A 14,943-nucleotide genomic window follows, 5' to 3' on the forward strand; every position below is an offset into this window, starting at 1 on the left:
ATAAAATTCAGTGTTTTGGTTTTTGTTTTTTTTTGAGGCGTCTTAATTCTGCATTTACAGGGACATAAAAGAAAGAACTCCGAATAGACCTTACCTGTCAGCCATAATAACTTAATTTGGCTTCCATTACTCCAAAACCAGACGGAGGTACCAAAAGCAGTCCCGTGAAGTAGAGGTTAGATGCAGTTAGCTTCTCTACCAGTCCAAATGGCCTGTTATTCAACTGTGATGTTTTGCCATCCTCCTGAACTCTAGCAAAAATGCAGAGTGAAGGGGAATATGTCAGTTCTGAAACACCAAACCATTACTGAAATGCTGGAAAAAATAATAGAGGAATCCATTTCCCCTTCATCTAATCAGATTTCTTGGTACACTGATAAAGTGAAGGCTGAGCACTTACCAGTTCTGACATAGCACAGAGCTAAAGGTCTCCCCCTGTCACTTAAAGTGGTTGAAGGTGGGAGTTGGCACTTCATTAAAACTTACTTTTATTATTATGCTAGCAGTTTGAAGAATAAGGGGAGTGGTTATTTAGTTCTGTTGCTTCTGAATAGTCCCCTAATGAAAGAAACAGGGACTTTGAAGTGTGGTTGGTTTTTCCTGACTTTTAAAAAAATACATTTTCTATTCCTTTTTCCTTTATGTACACATTGGCCCTTGTTTTGTACTGGTTCATGTGGTTAAGCAGCAGGAAGCAGTTTCATTGCGTGGTAACAACTTGTCTTATGCTGTCTCCTTCCCAGGACGAAGGAAAAAATACTTGCATTATAATCAGTTGACATGTTTCTACTATTTTAAATACATGTTCCTGCTACCTTAGTGCAACTTAACCAGGTTAATGTTTTGTAGTCTTGCACCCCCATGCTGCATCTCATTGACATTTTGAAAAGAAACCTTCTAAAATGGCAATTCCAGAGGGCAATACTTGGGAAGCAATACTATAAGCAACAGTGTTTACTAGTTGTTTACTAGTTCTCCTCTGAGAATTTATTTCTAAAAATAAACATTATGCCCATAACAGCTGTGGAATCAATTTCAAGCTTTAATAAACCTAGCTCATGAAAATATTAAGTGATATATATGTTCAACTGCATATGACTTTTAGTGTAAAATTAATTTACCAAAGCAAAATGGCTTAATTTTATGTGAACTAATTCCAAGCAGCCATATCCTAGGATTTACTGAATACAGAGTTTCAACTCTTCCAGTCCCTTAGAAGATCTAAATGTCTTATTAAAATCTGTTTTGCCTTTCAGTGAGGCTACTGGTTTATATTCCGTTCCATGCTTGTATCTAACAAGAAATAAAGAGTCTTTCTTAATTTTTCTAGGGGTGCTACAGCATATTCTATTTATTTGTACTACAGTTACATGAATGAAGTCCCCAAGACAAACTGTTAGATAGTCAGGAAAAGAATATTTCAGCTGAATTTATAGTGGAGTTGGTGTTTGGGAAAGTACCAGCAGGTATGAGACTGGAGTACTGCTGGAGTGTATTTCACAGCAACAGAGCGAGGAAGTCACTGTCCCTGCTGGCTCTAGATTCCCCCAGGCCACCCACTGCACAGGCAGGCCCCTGCCCTGGCACGCTGCTGCTTCCCCCCTGGGTTAGAGAGGAAGCAACTGCAAGGTGTGTTTTCAGTAGCACATCCTGAAGGAGGTCAGGGCTATGAAGCTACATCCACTTGCCTTGTACTTCGCTTGTCTGTCTTCTTGCTTCAGATCACTTCAGCAGTGATGTCCCTAGAGCTCCTGGAATGCCTTATTTCAGAAGTGAGAAATGCTTTTTTAAAAGCTATGAGAAGATGTTTATACAACTTGAATCCTGTATTTGCTCTTAGAACTTTTCCAGACTAACAGGCAACTCAGGTTGAGAGCACAGCTGACCTCTCTGTAAGGAAAAGGTATTAAGAATTTGAGAGAGTACAACAGGCAGAATACAAATTCAGCTCTCAGACTGACATACTTGTAAAGAATGGTGTTGGGTAAAGAGTTGCATTAGTCACTTTTCTCATAGGGAGAGCATGGAACCAGAAACCATAGTTTGTGCACAGTCTGTAAGAACCCTCTAACAGCTGAGAGCCAAAAAATAACAGTATAAGCAGCCAAGAGACGGTCACTCATTTTATTCACATATACAAATTGACACCACACTATTAAATATAGACAATACAGAAGCATTAAAAACAAGTACTATTAAAAACCTTAAAAAAAAACAAACCACATATTACTTCAAGCATAGATGCTGTTTCCCCTATATTTTTTTTAAAGTGAATCCAGTGCTAACAGGAGCTGAGGCAGCTTCCCATTCTCTTCTACCCCTAATTTTATAGGTGCTATTGTCAAGGTGTTAAGTCAGGCTCTACATATGGCTTTGCTGCTGAGTGCAGAAAGTGAGCTGGAAGGTAAGTTGGCACATGCAGGTTTATTGGACAGCTCCTCAGATTGCTAGCTTTTGGTCCTCATGGTTTAAAAAAAAGAGAGAGAGTGAGAGACATTTGTAATTCAGTTGCATGTTAAAAAGTTAGAAGGGCAGATATGTTTCCCCACATAGTGAAACTTGATTAATATGCATTAATCTTTGATAGAATTCTTCACCAGAAATTCAGGTCTGTTCCTAACAGTTAAGTTTGGCTCTAAATTAAATATCACCCTGACTATTTCAGACTTCCAGTAAAGAAATCTGGACTTCATAGCTGCAAAGAGTGTGACAGCATTGACTGAACAAGCATGCTACCGTACTTCACAGGGACACTCATATGCAGTTTTCATTGCAACATTTCACATTGTAAACACTAATCTATACAACACTACAGTTAAATTGCAGCATTACACATTGTGCAGGTCTCATTTCATTTAGCTAAGTGCTTTCAGAAACTGAAAGGAGTAAACTTTCATGAAGACTGGACAACTGTGTATTAACCATGTTCTTACAAAGTTTTACTTGTACAACAGGTGTGACAAGTTTTCATCGCTTAACTGAATTCAACAGTCTGTTGCAAGACAAGTCAGAACTTTCTTAATTGATATTGTAAACATTCACTAAGTTTTCCACTTTTGAGCAAGTTAAATTTAATGCAAAACAGGCTATTCTATCAATCTATTAAATGCAGCTACAACTTCTGTGTTTTAAAAAAAGACTTTCCATCAAATTTCATGTCAAAACACAAAAGTGGCTTTCCAGACTTTGGCCTGGCATATCAAATACTCTGCAACTTGGAGTGATCAGGACTATACTGTTTCACACAGTCTAAGCAAGCCTCCTAGTTTTTTTTCTTTCAAAAAAGGCAAATACCAAATGTAAGCAAGCTACCTACTCAGCAGAATAATTTGCCCCTCACTTCAGGCATTATGTTTCTTAATTAAGATAGTAGCAACATAGCAATCAAGATTATTTTCAGCTATAGACCATTTGAAAAAGCATGACTCACATAACCCAATTACTGCCACTACTGTCTAACAATTTTTTTTCTTTTTTTTTTTTTTTTTTTTTTTGCTGGGGAACAGCTCTTATCTAGACAAGGATAAAAACGAGTATTTCCTCAGTACATAGCTGTCCAGATGCTGTTGAACATATTTCTAATGTTCTGCAGATCGTGACCAAGTTGGAGACTTCTCAGGCTTGGTACCCAGTATCCAAGGCAGAAAACTGTTAAAACCTTGCAACTGAAATCTAATAGGAAATGCAGCTTATCCAAGAATGAGTACTTAAGGCAGGATTCTTGGCTCATCCCACTCTCAGTGGGAACTCTAGAAACTGGCATGGAAAGTATGGCAAGACGAGTCCCACCAAGGAACCTGCTTAATGCAACAAAATGCAGAGGGCACATAGTTCATCTGCCAGTTACACGAAGTCCACAAAGACAAAGGTGTGTATGTATGTGGTGTTCCACACAACAACAAGGCTGTTAGGTACTACTGAGTGCTTTGATACTGTTGTTCAAAACTAGAGTGGATTTCTGAACTGAAACAGCATCAAAGCAGCTTAAATAGCTGCTGTAAATGTTTTAAATAGGAAAAATGGTATACAAAGAAATAAAAATCTCATGTGGAATAAAAACATCCTGTTGGATAATTTCACCTCAGTTTGGAATGCTGTTTTGAAATTTTAGGAAGTTCTAAACTGTGCTTTGCTGAGAAGTTAGAATAGTCATTCTTCATGGATCAGACAACCATACTTTCTGAGATTTAAAAGTGCAAGATCTCTGGTAGGCATCCTGAACAGGAGCTGTTCGGATTTTTAAAGTAAGTTATACGCTTGAAAAATCAGGTTATAATTTCACAGACTCTAAAACTTCTTATTAAAGGTTTATTTAATCTTAATTTCCATCTTACTGATATAAGATTAGAAGGCAACAGTACTTTGTCTTCCCACAATTACTTGAAGATCAACAATCAGACTTCACTAAGCATTTTAACTGTCCCTGTTGCAGCAGGGGTTCTAGTCCTGCTGACTCAATGAGAATGGGTAGTGAAGCACAGGCTTCTGCTGCAGCAGTGTTAAGTGCGCTTCCTGTGAGAAAGGGTCTCGTCTGTAAAAAGCAAGCTTCGAAACTGTTAAAGCAAGGTAAACAACATATATAACAAACACAGCACATCTGAACTAAACTTGAAGTTCATAACCATAGTCACCTGCCTAAAGCTCGATTTTCAGACAAATCATTCATAGCAGATTGAATTTAAAAAAAAAAAAAAAAAAAAATCACTGTGGGTTTGACAGACAGTGTATGTAAGAGAAAGACCTACAAAGTGAAAGCATCCAAACTCCATTACGTACTCTACTGAAGGATACCATCTCCTTCCTCCCCAGCTCTCACCCCCCCCTTATTGAGGAGTTATGCGCCAACGTTGAGGCAGAAGGCTAAGGCTCCTCTACTTCATCTAAATTTTATCAAAAATGGTTTAAGTTAAAAGCCTCTAATTTAGCACACTCATACGGTACCACCAAATGGAATACATATTGCAGTCTAACCCCACTGAGCATAGATAGATATTCATAAGTAATAAAAAATAGACTTCACTAAACAGAAGCCAGCCTGCTCTGATAAACCAGCATTTACATGATTAAGCACAGAATAAGTGTGACCACAAGCTCAGTACAGTGGTGCCAAGTTGATACTCATAGAACAAGCAGCTGCTTTTTGAGCAGCAGCTGTCAGATGATGATTGTCTTTATCAGTTATTCAGTGCAACAGGTACAGCAACAGCACAATAATTCTGCAGCTGTTTCTTGCTCTGAAAGTTAGTATTTTATTACAGATAACCTTGAAAGCAGCAATGAAAATTAAGAATCAGCAGATTTACTAATTTTTTTGAAGCTTCTGTATGCAGACAATACTTGGCATTTGTCTGTCTGAAGCATCCACACCCAATAGTGCTGCTTACCACACCCACTTGCCTTTCTGTTGCCCATTTTAATATATTTATTTTGGTACAAGTATTGACTTAATAAAATAAATGCAAAGGCACCTCCATCACACCTTTCAAGTTCCCCCTCCCTTCGCTTTCCTCCTCCCATTCCCTCCCCCCAGCACCACCTCCTCGTGGTTTGGAGGACTTTAGCTCTTTTAAAGTAAGGGGCAGATTATTCATAACCAATATCAATAAAATAAGAGTTTGTTTTGATTGCCAGTATGCAAAGCCCCCCTCCCCTCTCAAAACAAGTCAATTGAAACTTATTAGAAAGATTCCCAAAAGGGGAATTGTTTAAAAATTTGGGTAGCTATATTTAAAAGCCTCTTCAAATGTTATGGCTCCAACTAGACACCCCACTGTGAGGTAGGTAGCCAAGATAAAAATACTTTAACAAATATGTTAACAGCTGGAAACTCTCTATAAAAACCTTGCATAAATGGTTTGGTTCCTTGCACCAGTGTCCTGATATGCATAACTTCTTGTGAAGATGCCCAAGTTGAATCCAAATTCACCGAGCTCTGGCCGAGTAGCATCTCATATACTCTGTCATCCAGGGGTTATCTGGTGGGGAAGGCTTTATCCGCCAAGCTTTCTCTGCTTCTGCTGATCGTACTCGCCTCTGTGAAAGCTTCCTTTTCTCCACTTGTCTCCTGTTCTTTGCTCGTAGAGCAGATTCGTGAATCTAGAAGATCAGAGTTAGCATTACAAGCAGGAAAATGGACTAGGAACCTCACAGCAAAGTCAAGGGTCACCTCTGCTTCATCCCTACCCCCATTGTGAAGAAACAGTTTGCTACCAAAACACCTACCTCTGGAATTTGCACCACTATCCAAAAGTCATGTGCATTTCCATTAAATAAATGCCTCAAATTCTATTCTGCATTTTTCTGATTCTGTGCTGCTAAGTATTTAAACATTCAAAATGTTTGTCTTAATCTTACTCTGACATTCAATAACCTCCTTTCTCATCTTGCTACTGTTTAGAATTCTTAATTATCCTTCAGTACACCCAAGCAACCCTTAACAATCTAAGCTCAGTACTACGATCAGTTGTTATAGACTCATTATAAGGCACTTGAGAGCTTCTTAATCTTCAGAACATGCCACAGAAATACATGTTTTTGTGTTAAGAAATTATATAAATTTCCTTAACTATGGTCTCAAGAGCCAACCTCTATGCTTGCTGATTTCTATCACAAGATTTTAAGATCTCCCATGTCAGATAAGAGTAACAACTTGAAAATATTCAGGAAAAGTAACCTAACCAGGCAGTAAGTAGACCTTCATTACAGAAGAATCACTAGTGGCAATGCTGCCTACATGGCCGAGATAACTGGAAGTGTTTCAGAGGAGTCATTCCATTCACTACAATCCAGAGACCTGATCTTTAGAGCTCTATACCCTTCTTTCTAGAACAAGTAATAGTAAAAGTCTTTCAAAGCATCAGTTAATGCTCAAGTTGGACATCAACATATGTTAGGCTTCAGCAAAGCATCAGTCAGCCATTACCACCACTGACCTAAGCTTATTGATCCAGTAACAGCACCCATTACCAGGATGAGCAGCTTGTTTCAAAAGCTACAGGACCCATTCTCATTTCCTTAAGAGAGCCATCCAGAAAGAAAAAAAGGCTACACTTGAAATCCCTTCCAGAACAGCCCATTGGAAGTCAGGCTTCAGATGTCTTGGGTCATAGATTCAGGTTCTGCATTACTAGTATGATAAGGACAAGATGCTGGAAAGAGTGAATCAGTGTATCTTACCAGGAGAGTCCTAGAACTGAAAAGATCAGTTTTAGCACTCCAAACTTATCATTTCTTGTTAAATAAGGAAATGACATTTTAGAACCTAATTCTTTTGTTGCCCACGGCCACGTGAATTTTACATGTGCTGTTGTGCTAATATTTACATCAGCCCTGCAGTCCATCAGACACTGACAGCCTGCTCTGCTACCAAAGCTCCCCACTGGCAACATGCTGAAACAGCCTGCTGGACAGCTTAGCAGTAAAGCACTGGGGCTCCTATTCCTGAAGACTGCTGCAGGAGGAGTTGCTTATTCACAGCCCAGCGCTATACCCATGTTTATCTACCTGCCTGTTTTGGGATGCTTGGTGCTAACTGCCTGCTGCTTTTCTCTTGTTCAGAATGCAGAAATACGTTTTGAACTGCCAGTTTTGCTGGTAGCACTGAAATAGTCAGAAACAAGATAGCTAAGCATTAATCAGATTTTTAAAGTATTAGTAAAACGCAGAGAGTTCAAGACAAATAAACAGTTAAAAGTTACTCAGGTTGGACATGCCAAGCATCTTTAGTATTAAATGAAGTTACAGCAATAAACCTAATGACAGTACTGTACTGTCAGACCTATCAACAGCTGAAGTATACTTCTCTGCTTTCCTCTGCTTCTCCCTCCATATCTAACCCAAGTTCTCGACTGCTATACGAAGATGTTAACTTCAATGACAGCTGCATTAGCAAGGACTACAGATCACAGCTCTACCCCTGAAGCACACTCTACTAGAAAATGCTGATACCTGCTGTGACCAGTATGAATGCACATGTATGGGAGCTGCTGAGTCACGGCCTGAACCTCTGATTGATCACCTGAGGCAAGCCATGGGTCAGCCAGAGGAGCACAGCTGAAGGCAATTCACCTGTGCTGCAGGAAGGGGTGGTGCCTGGCTCCACCCCTCCTAGACCTATTTAAGAGCTGGTTACCCGTGGGGAAGGATCTCTTCTGGAGACCACCTCTACTGGTGTTTTGTGGGTGAGCCCAGGATACAGGTGAGCTTTCTATCTATCTTCTTTTTGTTATCATTATCTGCTTTGCCAAACTCTCTAGTTTATTTCATAATTATAACATCTTAATATTCATTGATTATACAGCACATAACCAATACTCAACCTAGAAGTGGCATCAATCACCTTTCATCCCATACCTGTCCTTTTCTTATGGCACTGTTTATCACAGCTGTGGGCAGATGTGTTCCTGCCTGATGAAACCTCCATTTCCTAGAGGTAGAATGGTTCTAAGCATCCTAGAAGTTCTGTGCATTCAGTCCTCCATTGTATTCTTGTACCTATAGGCCTTTAATGTGGCAACTACTATTTCATTTTGATGAGGAGAAAGAAAAGCCATTTCTGTCTCTTCAAAACAACTCATTTGCTGTTTTTTCCAAGAAAACGCTCTGTTACAGACCCAACTGGATATGATGGAAAACTGCCCATTTCTGGGAAACACTTTGGAAGATTCTGCAGCACCCCAAACTAGGCATCCAGACGTGGGTTTTGATTCTTCGAAGGCCTTTTCACACACGAAAACGCCACAGCCTAGAAGGGCTATCTGAAGGAATTCATGTACAGTCTCAATCACAACTAAACCTGTAAAAATGACACCAGTTCAAAGGAACTGAGTGGAATAAGCCCCTAACTTCATTCTGGCACAACTGCAAGCTAGTATTTGTAAGACATTATCACTACAGCAAAACACAGAGGCTGCTGAAAGTCTTTACAGTTCCCCACGTGATCACAAATAAAAGAACCTCTGAAAAGTTTTTATCTAGATATTAGCAATGTCTTTTCCAGGCACTAAGTCAGTTCTCTCACTTAAAAAGCAGCTTTTACTTACTTCATTCACTGAAGCAGAAGCACAGACATTGTGAGTTTTCTGGCTTCCAGTATCTGTCTGTCTTTCTCCCCACCCATAGAGAGCAAATGGATGTTTATTCTCCTTTGGTCCATCTGTCTTTTGAGGACTTCTGGTTGATCTTCGATCATTACGACTGGACAAGGCACTTTGGCTTGGACGTCGTCCTGTACGGCTGGTTTTATCTGCATCCTTCGCGGAAGTTTTATCTGCTTCCTTTGTGGAAGTATGTTCTACAGTTTTTTCTTGCTCTTCTTGATCTTGTTTTTCTTTTTCTGAAAAAAAAAAAAGAAGTTCTGCTTTAAGTTTCAATGACAACATGATATTGTTTAATCTGCACTGCCCCTCTCAGTGCAGATCTCAAGATCTCTCAAGAAAACTGTGCTTTTTTTTTTTTAAGAACGAAGTCACTAATTCCTTAGCATTAGAGGCATGCCTTGCTTAAATGCTTTCACTCTTTAGCAACCAGTATTTTCAAGCCTGTCCCTCAATGCATCAGCTGCCACATTTAAACACACCTTCCACTAGTGAGGCTACAGATGCCTAATAGCTCCAAGCAATGCTGTACATGCAGTAAGATTGTTTCCAGTGCTCTCCTGTCTTCACTGTTTCATCCTTCTGTCTTTCAGACAGCAAGCAGATGGACTGCTAAGTAGCAGGTAGATGCTGCCAGCCAGAGAATAATCTCTCATACTATAAGCTTTGACTGAAAGAAGTGATTCCTTTTCAAACTCTCTGATTATTCATACAGGCATCGATTGCTTGCATGCAGAGGAAAGAGGAATATGATGCTACTGGTTATGGAAAGATTCCTGCACTGGTGTTGAATGAAATAATCTAGTTTAAGGCTAGTTTACATATTGCAGTGTTGACCACAGACAACAACAAATTTTACTTAAGTACTGTCATTAAAAGCAGAAGGACTTGCCCATCCGTACGACACAACAAGGATCATTCATGCTAATTGCTTTGATTTAGCAAATCACCTTCATGCATGAGCAATCTGACACTGCTTTAGTTTCATTACAGCATCCACCCATCTTTGCCAGAACAGACATAACCTACCTAGCACACTGATTACCAATCCAGTAGTGCTTTTGATCCTTACAGCACAGAGGTATTCCCTTGCAAAAGCTTATTACCCACAAGTTTCTCTATGCTGCCACTCGTAAGAGGGGACTGGTTAGGTCCTCCTTCTGCATATCACACCACTGGTTTGAGCACTTTTTTGAGCACTGCAGTGATATTTCAGAAAGACACTGAAGGCAGGCATATTGTTGTTGAATCTGATAAGAGTGCTTTTGTTTTGGTATGTCAAATCTTGCCTTCAAGGAAAAACCTTCCATGTCTACAGCAGAACAGAGATGGCATTTAAAGCCTTCAAATTAAAGAAAAGAGGAGAGTCTCCACGACTGCATTGGGAGCATAGCTTTAAGTTATTACTTCAAGGCAACAGACAAGCCTGGATACAGCTCGCTCAGATACAGTCCCAGCTGGTGCAGAAATGATGAAGCCAACTTGTCCCAAAATAGCTATAAAAGCATATGACTAAGTGGCATGCAGAATCTTGCACAGTCTTGCAGTAAATGCTGTATACCAGAGTATACTTTGGCACCTTACGTGCACCTGCTATTACAGCAGGTATTTTAATGAGCTCACTCCCACAGTTCACATATATAAAACTCAGAAGGTACAAGGTGGATGCTTTAAACAGCCAATTACATTTTATATCCAAGCTATTTTGCTAGGCAATCCTTGCAGCAAGGAGAAAAGCAGCAGTTGATAGCAAGGGAGGAACCAAACCCAGCTACTCAGGAAGCCCACCTGTCAGCAAAATCTACCTCCTTCCCCCATAGTGTGCCAGCTCAGGCAGGCACTGCTAAATGCATGCTGCGAATAGAACAGGAAACTCAACTGACTTGCTGGGGCATTACAGGGATTAGCCAGCATAGGGAAAAAGCTAGGAACATTTAAAAACCGCATCATGGATGCTAAACAGAGCACACTAGACAGGAGGGGATTAAGTGCTTAGCAGCAGAACCAGGCTGCCAGGCCCACCCAACACAGCAGTAGAAAGCTCCTGCCCAGAAGAGGTCACTTGAGTCCTCCTGCATCACCCAACTTACATAACAGCTCCTCTCCAGTGGCCTGAAGAGGAGCTGATGGTGCTTTCCCCCCCTTCTAAAGCTGTGCATGCTCTACCAGGCTGATGAGACCTCCAAGGCAAAGGCTCTGCTGACTTGCTGGAGGTACCAACCTTCTGGTCAGATACACAAGTCTGAGAGGTCAGTGCTACTATCTTTACATAGAGGTGTTTGCCCCTTTCTACCTCAGGTTTTGGAAGCATTTTGTAATAAAGCAGGAAACACTGGGTCATCTTGACTGCTCCCAGTCATCTCGAGAGCTACCCTGTTCAAACACACCAGCTCCCAGAACAGGTACCAAACAAGCAGTCTCCTACACACCATGACAGCTTAAGCAGGTCCCAACTGCACAGGTCTTCAAGGCCTAAAGAGGGGCACTAACTGACTACAGCTGGGCAGAAAATAGTTACTATTTACTACAGCTGAAACAGGCTGCAGCAGCACTGCTTCAAGATCAGTCTCATGTGAGGCACTGGCACAATATCTGAGTGACCAGCAACACAGCAGTTGAGTTGATTAGATTCACCAGCTGAAGAAAGTTGTACCTAGCTTGACTTGACAGCAAAACTTGTTTCAACCCAAAAGACACTGAAGTATCCTTGAATCACTGTAAATTCCTAAACTGACACTGTTAGTCTTTTTCTCCACCATCAGCCACCCCTCCCTGGGCAGCTGGGTCAGCAAGCATTCCTACAGCATCATGACAGATCAGGGAACAAGTTTGAGACTGGGTCTTCTACCCAGATGCACTAATCCAGTCTATTGTGTGGCAACTGTTTTGACACAAAGTTGTCACTGCTGTCATTTAAAACTTCTGTATAAAGTGCTATGAAGGCAAAAAAGTCATAATAAGGCTGGAAAGATGGCCTAATCCTGGATGTGTGCGCAACAGTATCATTTCACAAGGAGCAGGTTTGCTTGCAGTACTGCTGCCAAGAGCTCCTGTCATTCACTTACCAGACCATGGGGTTGACAGCTTTGAGTATGTGTCAACTAGACCAGTTGATTTCGGTCAGGATTTTATTGGATCATGTCCAGGCCCAAATGCATTCTACAGAGCAGTCGTCCTCCCCACCCTCCCCCCAAGCGTGAAGAGCAAGAAGGAATTAAGCCAAAGTTGCCATTCAGTCTGCGCCTTAATATCTTTCAGATACAGCAAGGAAAGGCAATCATCCCATTTGCCATCTAAGGGGTCCATGCTGGTAATAATTTAGAGCAACATCACTAAGCCTTGAAGTTAAGCTGCAAAATAATAAAACCAGCTTTGTATACGGATAACAGAAGCTTTCAAGAACTGCTGTCAGTGCTCTTTCACAGGTCAGAACTGAGTAAAAAAACAAAACAAAAGAAAAAAAAACACACACACCCAAAAAACAGGTAATTGTTTCTTGAAGAAAAACACTGCATGTGTGATTTCAGCAACATTACTGCTGGCCAAGCACACTCTGCCACAAACTCTTAGCAGAAATCAGGTTCCCTCCAGATGAGAGAGAGGCATCAGTAGCCAGGTAACAACCCAACCAGGATGCTGCAGCATGTGGGTGGGTGTCAGATTCAGAAGACAAAAAACATCACTGACATTAGCACACTCACTGCTCCCACAGCATTTCAGTGTAATTAAGTCCTTTCAGAAAAAAAGCAGTCGAATAATGAAAGATTCACAGGGTGGTGGTTTGTATGTTATATCCTCTGTGCTTTTTAATTATGAAGTCACTGAACAAAAGAAAATAGCACCTTCATAATTGCTTAATACCGAGTCGCTTGCTTTCTGATTGTACAGTAAGCTGTCCATGAATATACAATAAATTTCCACTTAATCCAGCTGCCAAAGCTGAATTGCTTTTAGATCTTCTGCTAAAGCTTTTAAAATGCCTGCAGAAAGTCACTCTGCAAAGACATGAAGATCAGATACAGGTTTTTCCCTCCCATAGTAAATGGGAAGAACCTCAGAAAGAATCAGGTACTCTCTTACAGCAGCCACGAACCTTACTACTGCTACCTAAAGCCTCCGCGTTGCTCAGGTCAGTACTGCTGGCTAGGATAAGCAAAGGTGAAGAGACATCCACACATGCCAGAACCAGACCACGCACACCATTACTGACTACAGAATATGCTTATATGAGTACATCTGCAACTAACAACTTCTTACCTGCTGCTAAAGCAGACCTAAACGGAATCAAGCTAGCAAGGAACTCCGGCCTGGTCTCATCCCAGTGAGCTGCTGCCATCACTGCATGGCTTTGGAGGGATGGAGTGTTTTACCCTGGCAGCCAGCACCTGTGCGTACCTCAGCTCCTTCAACTCAAACAGACCTTGTTCTTAAGAGCATCCCTAACCACTCCTGTCGTCTTGGCATTTTCTCCCAACACTGAGGTGCTGTGTGTCAGCTCAACAGCATTTTAGCAGGCATGTGACAGCCGGGTGGCACACAGGCCCACGCTGCTGTGAGGACTGCAGCTCTACACTGGCTCAGGGTTACTGACTCACTGCAAAACCAAGACCACAGAGCTCGGGTATCAGCAGGGACCCAGTGTCCAGCAAAGACAAAAGAATGTCACACGCAGGTCCAGGGAAGCAGTAACATTATGTGCCAGTCACTGGCACACAGCCTAGCTTGGTGCTGCCGCTTTCGCCAGAGAACCTGCTTATATAATTGCAGGGATGCGCTGCTCCCATGGCAACCGTTTACATAAGCGGCTGTGAGTCAGGATGAGTTACCACAACGCTCTTCTTTAAAGGGACGCCCAGCTTCTCAGCGTTGCGGGTCCCTGAGGTTCCACAGCCACAGCTCACGGATAGGCTTCTCCCTGAGAAGCTCCCGGCCCAGATTTCTCTACAGCACACAGAGCAGGACGCGCAATACTCTCGCCCTATTCGCTGCACGCGGAACCCCAAGCAGCTCGCCCACACTGCGGCACCACCAGGGCCGGGCCGGGCCTCCCCCGCCAGCCACGGCCACGCACCTGACCCGGCCGCGCCTTCCCAGGGAGGCACACAGCCACAGCCACCCCCGCCATCCCCCCGCTCCTACCGGGGCCGGCCCGTCCCGCCTCCGCCGCTTCCTCCTCCTGCGCGGGCGGAGGGCTGCCCGCTCCAGGCGGCGAGGGGGACCCGGCGGTGCTGCTGCCGCTGCCGCCGACGCTGTCCTGCTCCCAGCCGTCCCACAGCCAAGGCCGGTGCGCCTGCTCCAGGAGGCGGCGGCTGAGGCGGTAGCGCAGCAGTTCCAGGTAGCAGGCGCCGCACGACTCCCACTTGGGCTCCTTGAAGCGCTTCATGTACTCCGTCTTCACGCGCCGCGCCGGCACCACCATGGCGGGGCCGGGAGGGGAACGGGAGCGGAACAGGCACGGAACGGCGCGTAGCGCTGCACCGCAGGCCGAGCCCGCCCCTCCCGCTGCAACGTTTAAATCCAAACAGCGGCGCCCGGCCCCTCCCCTCCCGCCGCGCCAATCGCGGCGCGACGCCGCCGACACCCCCCGGAGCCTCCTCGCGTCGCCTGGCGACAGCGCCACCCAGTGGCGGGGTGTGCGCCGGGCCGGGCAGTGACACTGAACGGCGCCCTGCTCCGACACAGGGGGGCACTGACGGCTTTCAGGAGCGCGGCGGGAGGCTCTCCTACTTTTAGGCAGCGGGCAAACGTCGTTCTCCTCTCGCCTTGCTACGGTGAAGGCCGGCTCGCCCGAACCAGCGTAAATGAGATCGCTGGAGCCGGCAGAGACACCCGAGATATACAATCCTCT

General features: G+C 43.2%; 1 protein-coding gene across 1 annotated transcript; it reads right to left on the minus strand.

Annotated features, from left to right (window-relative positions):
• Window positions 1-5,922: 5,922 nt before the first annotated feature.
• Window positions 5,923-14,514, minus strand: CCSAP (centriole, cilia and spindle associated protein; the record flags this gene model as incomplete). The annotated part of the gene is made up of 3 exons (XM_079550840.1): window positions 5,923-6,096; window positions 9,042-9,334; window positions 14,235-14,514. 3 exons carry the CDS (start codon window positions 14,512-14,514, stop codon window positions 5,923-5,925), a joined length of 747 nt encoding a protein of 248 aa, XP_079406966.1.
• Between the last annotated feature and the right edge of the window lie 429 nt (window positions 14,515-14,943).

This window comes from Tetrao urogallus (genome assembly GCF_951394365.1).
Source record: "Tetrao urogallus genome assembly, chromosome: 2".
Lineage (NCBI taxonomy): Eukaryota > Metazoa > Chordata > Aves > Galliformes > Phasianidae > Tetrao > Tetrao urogallus.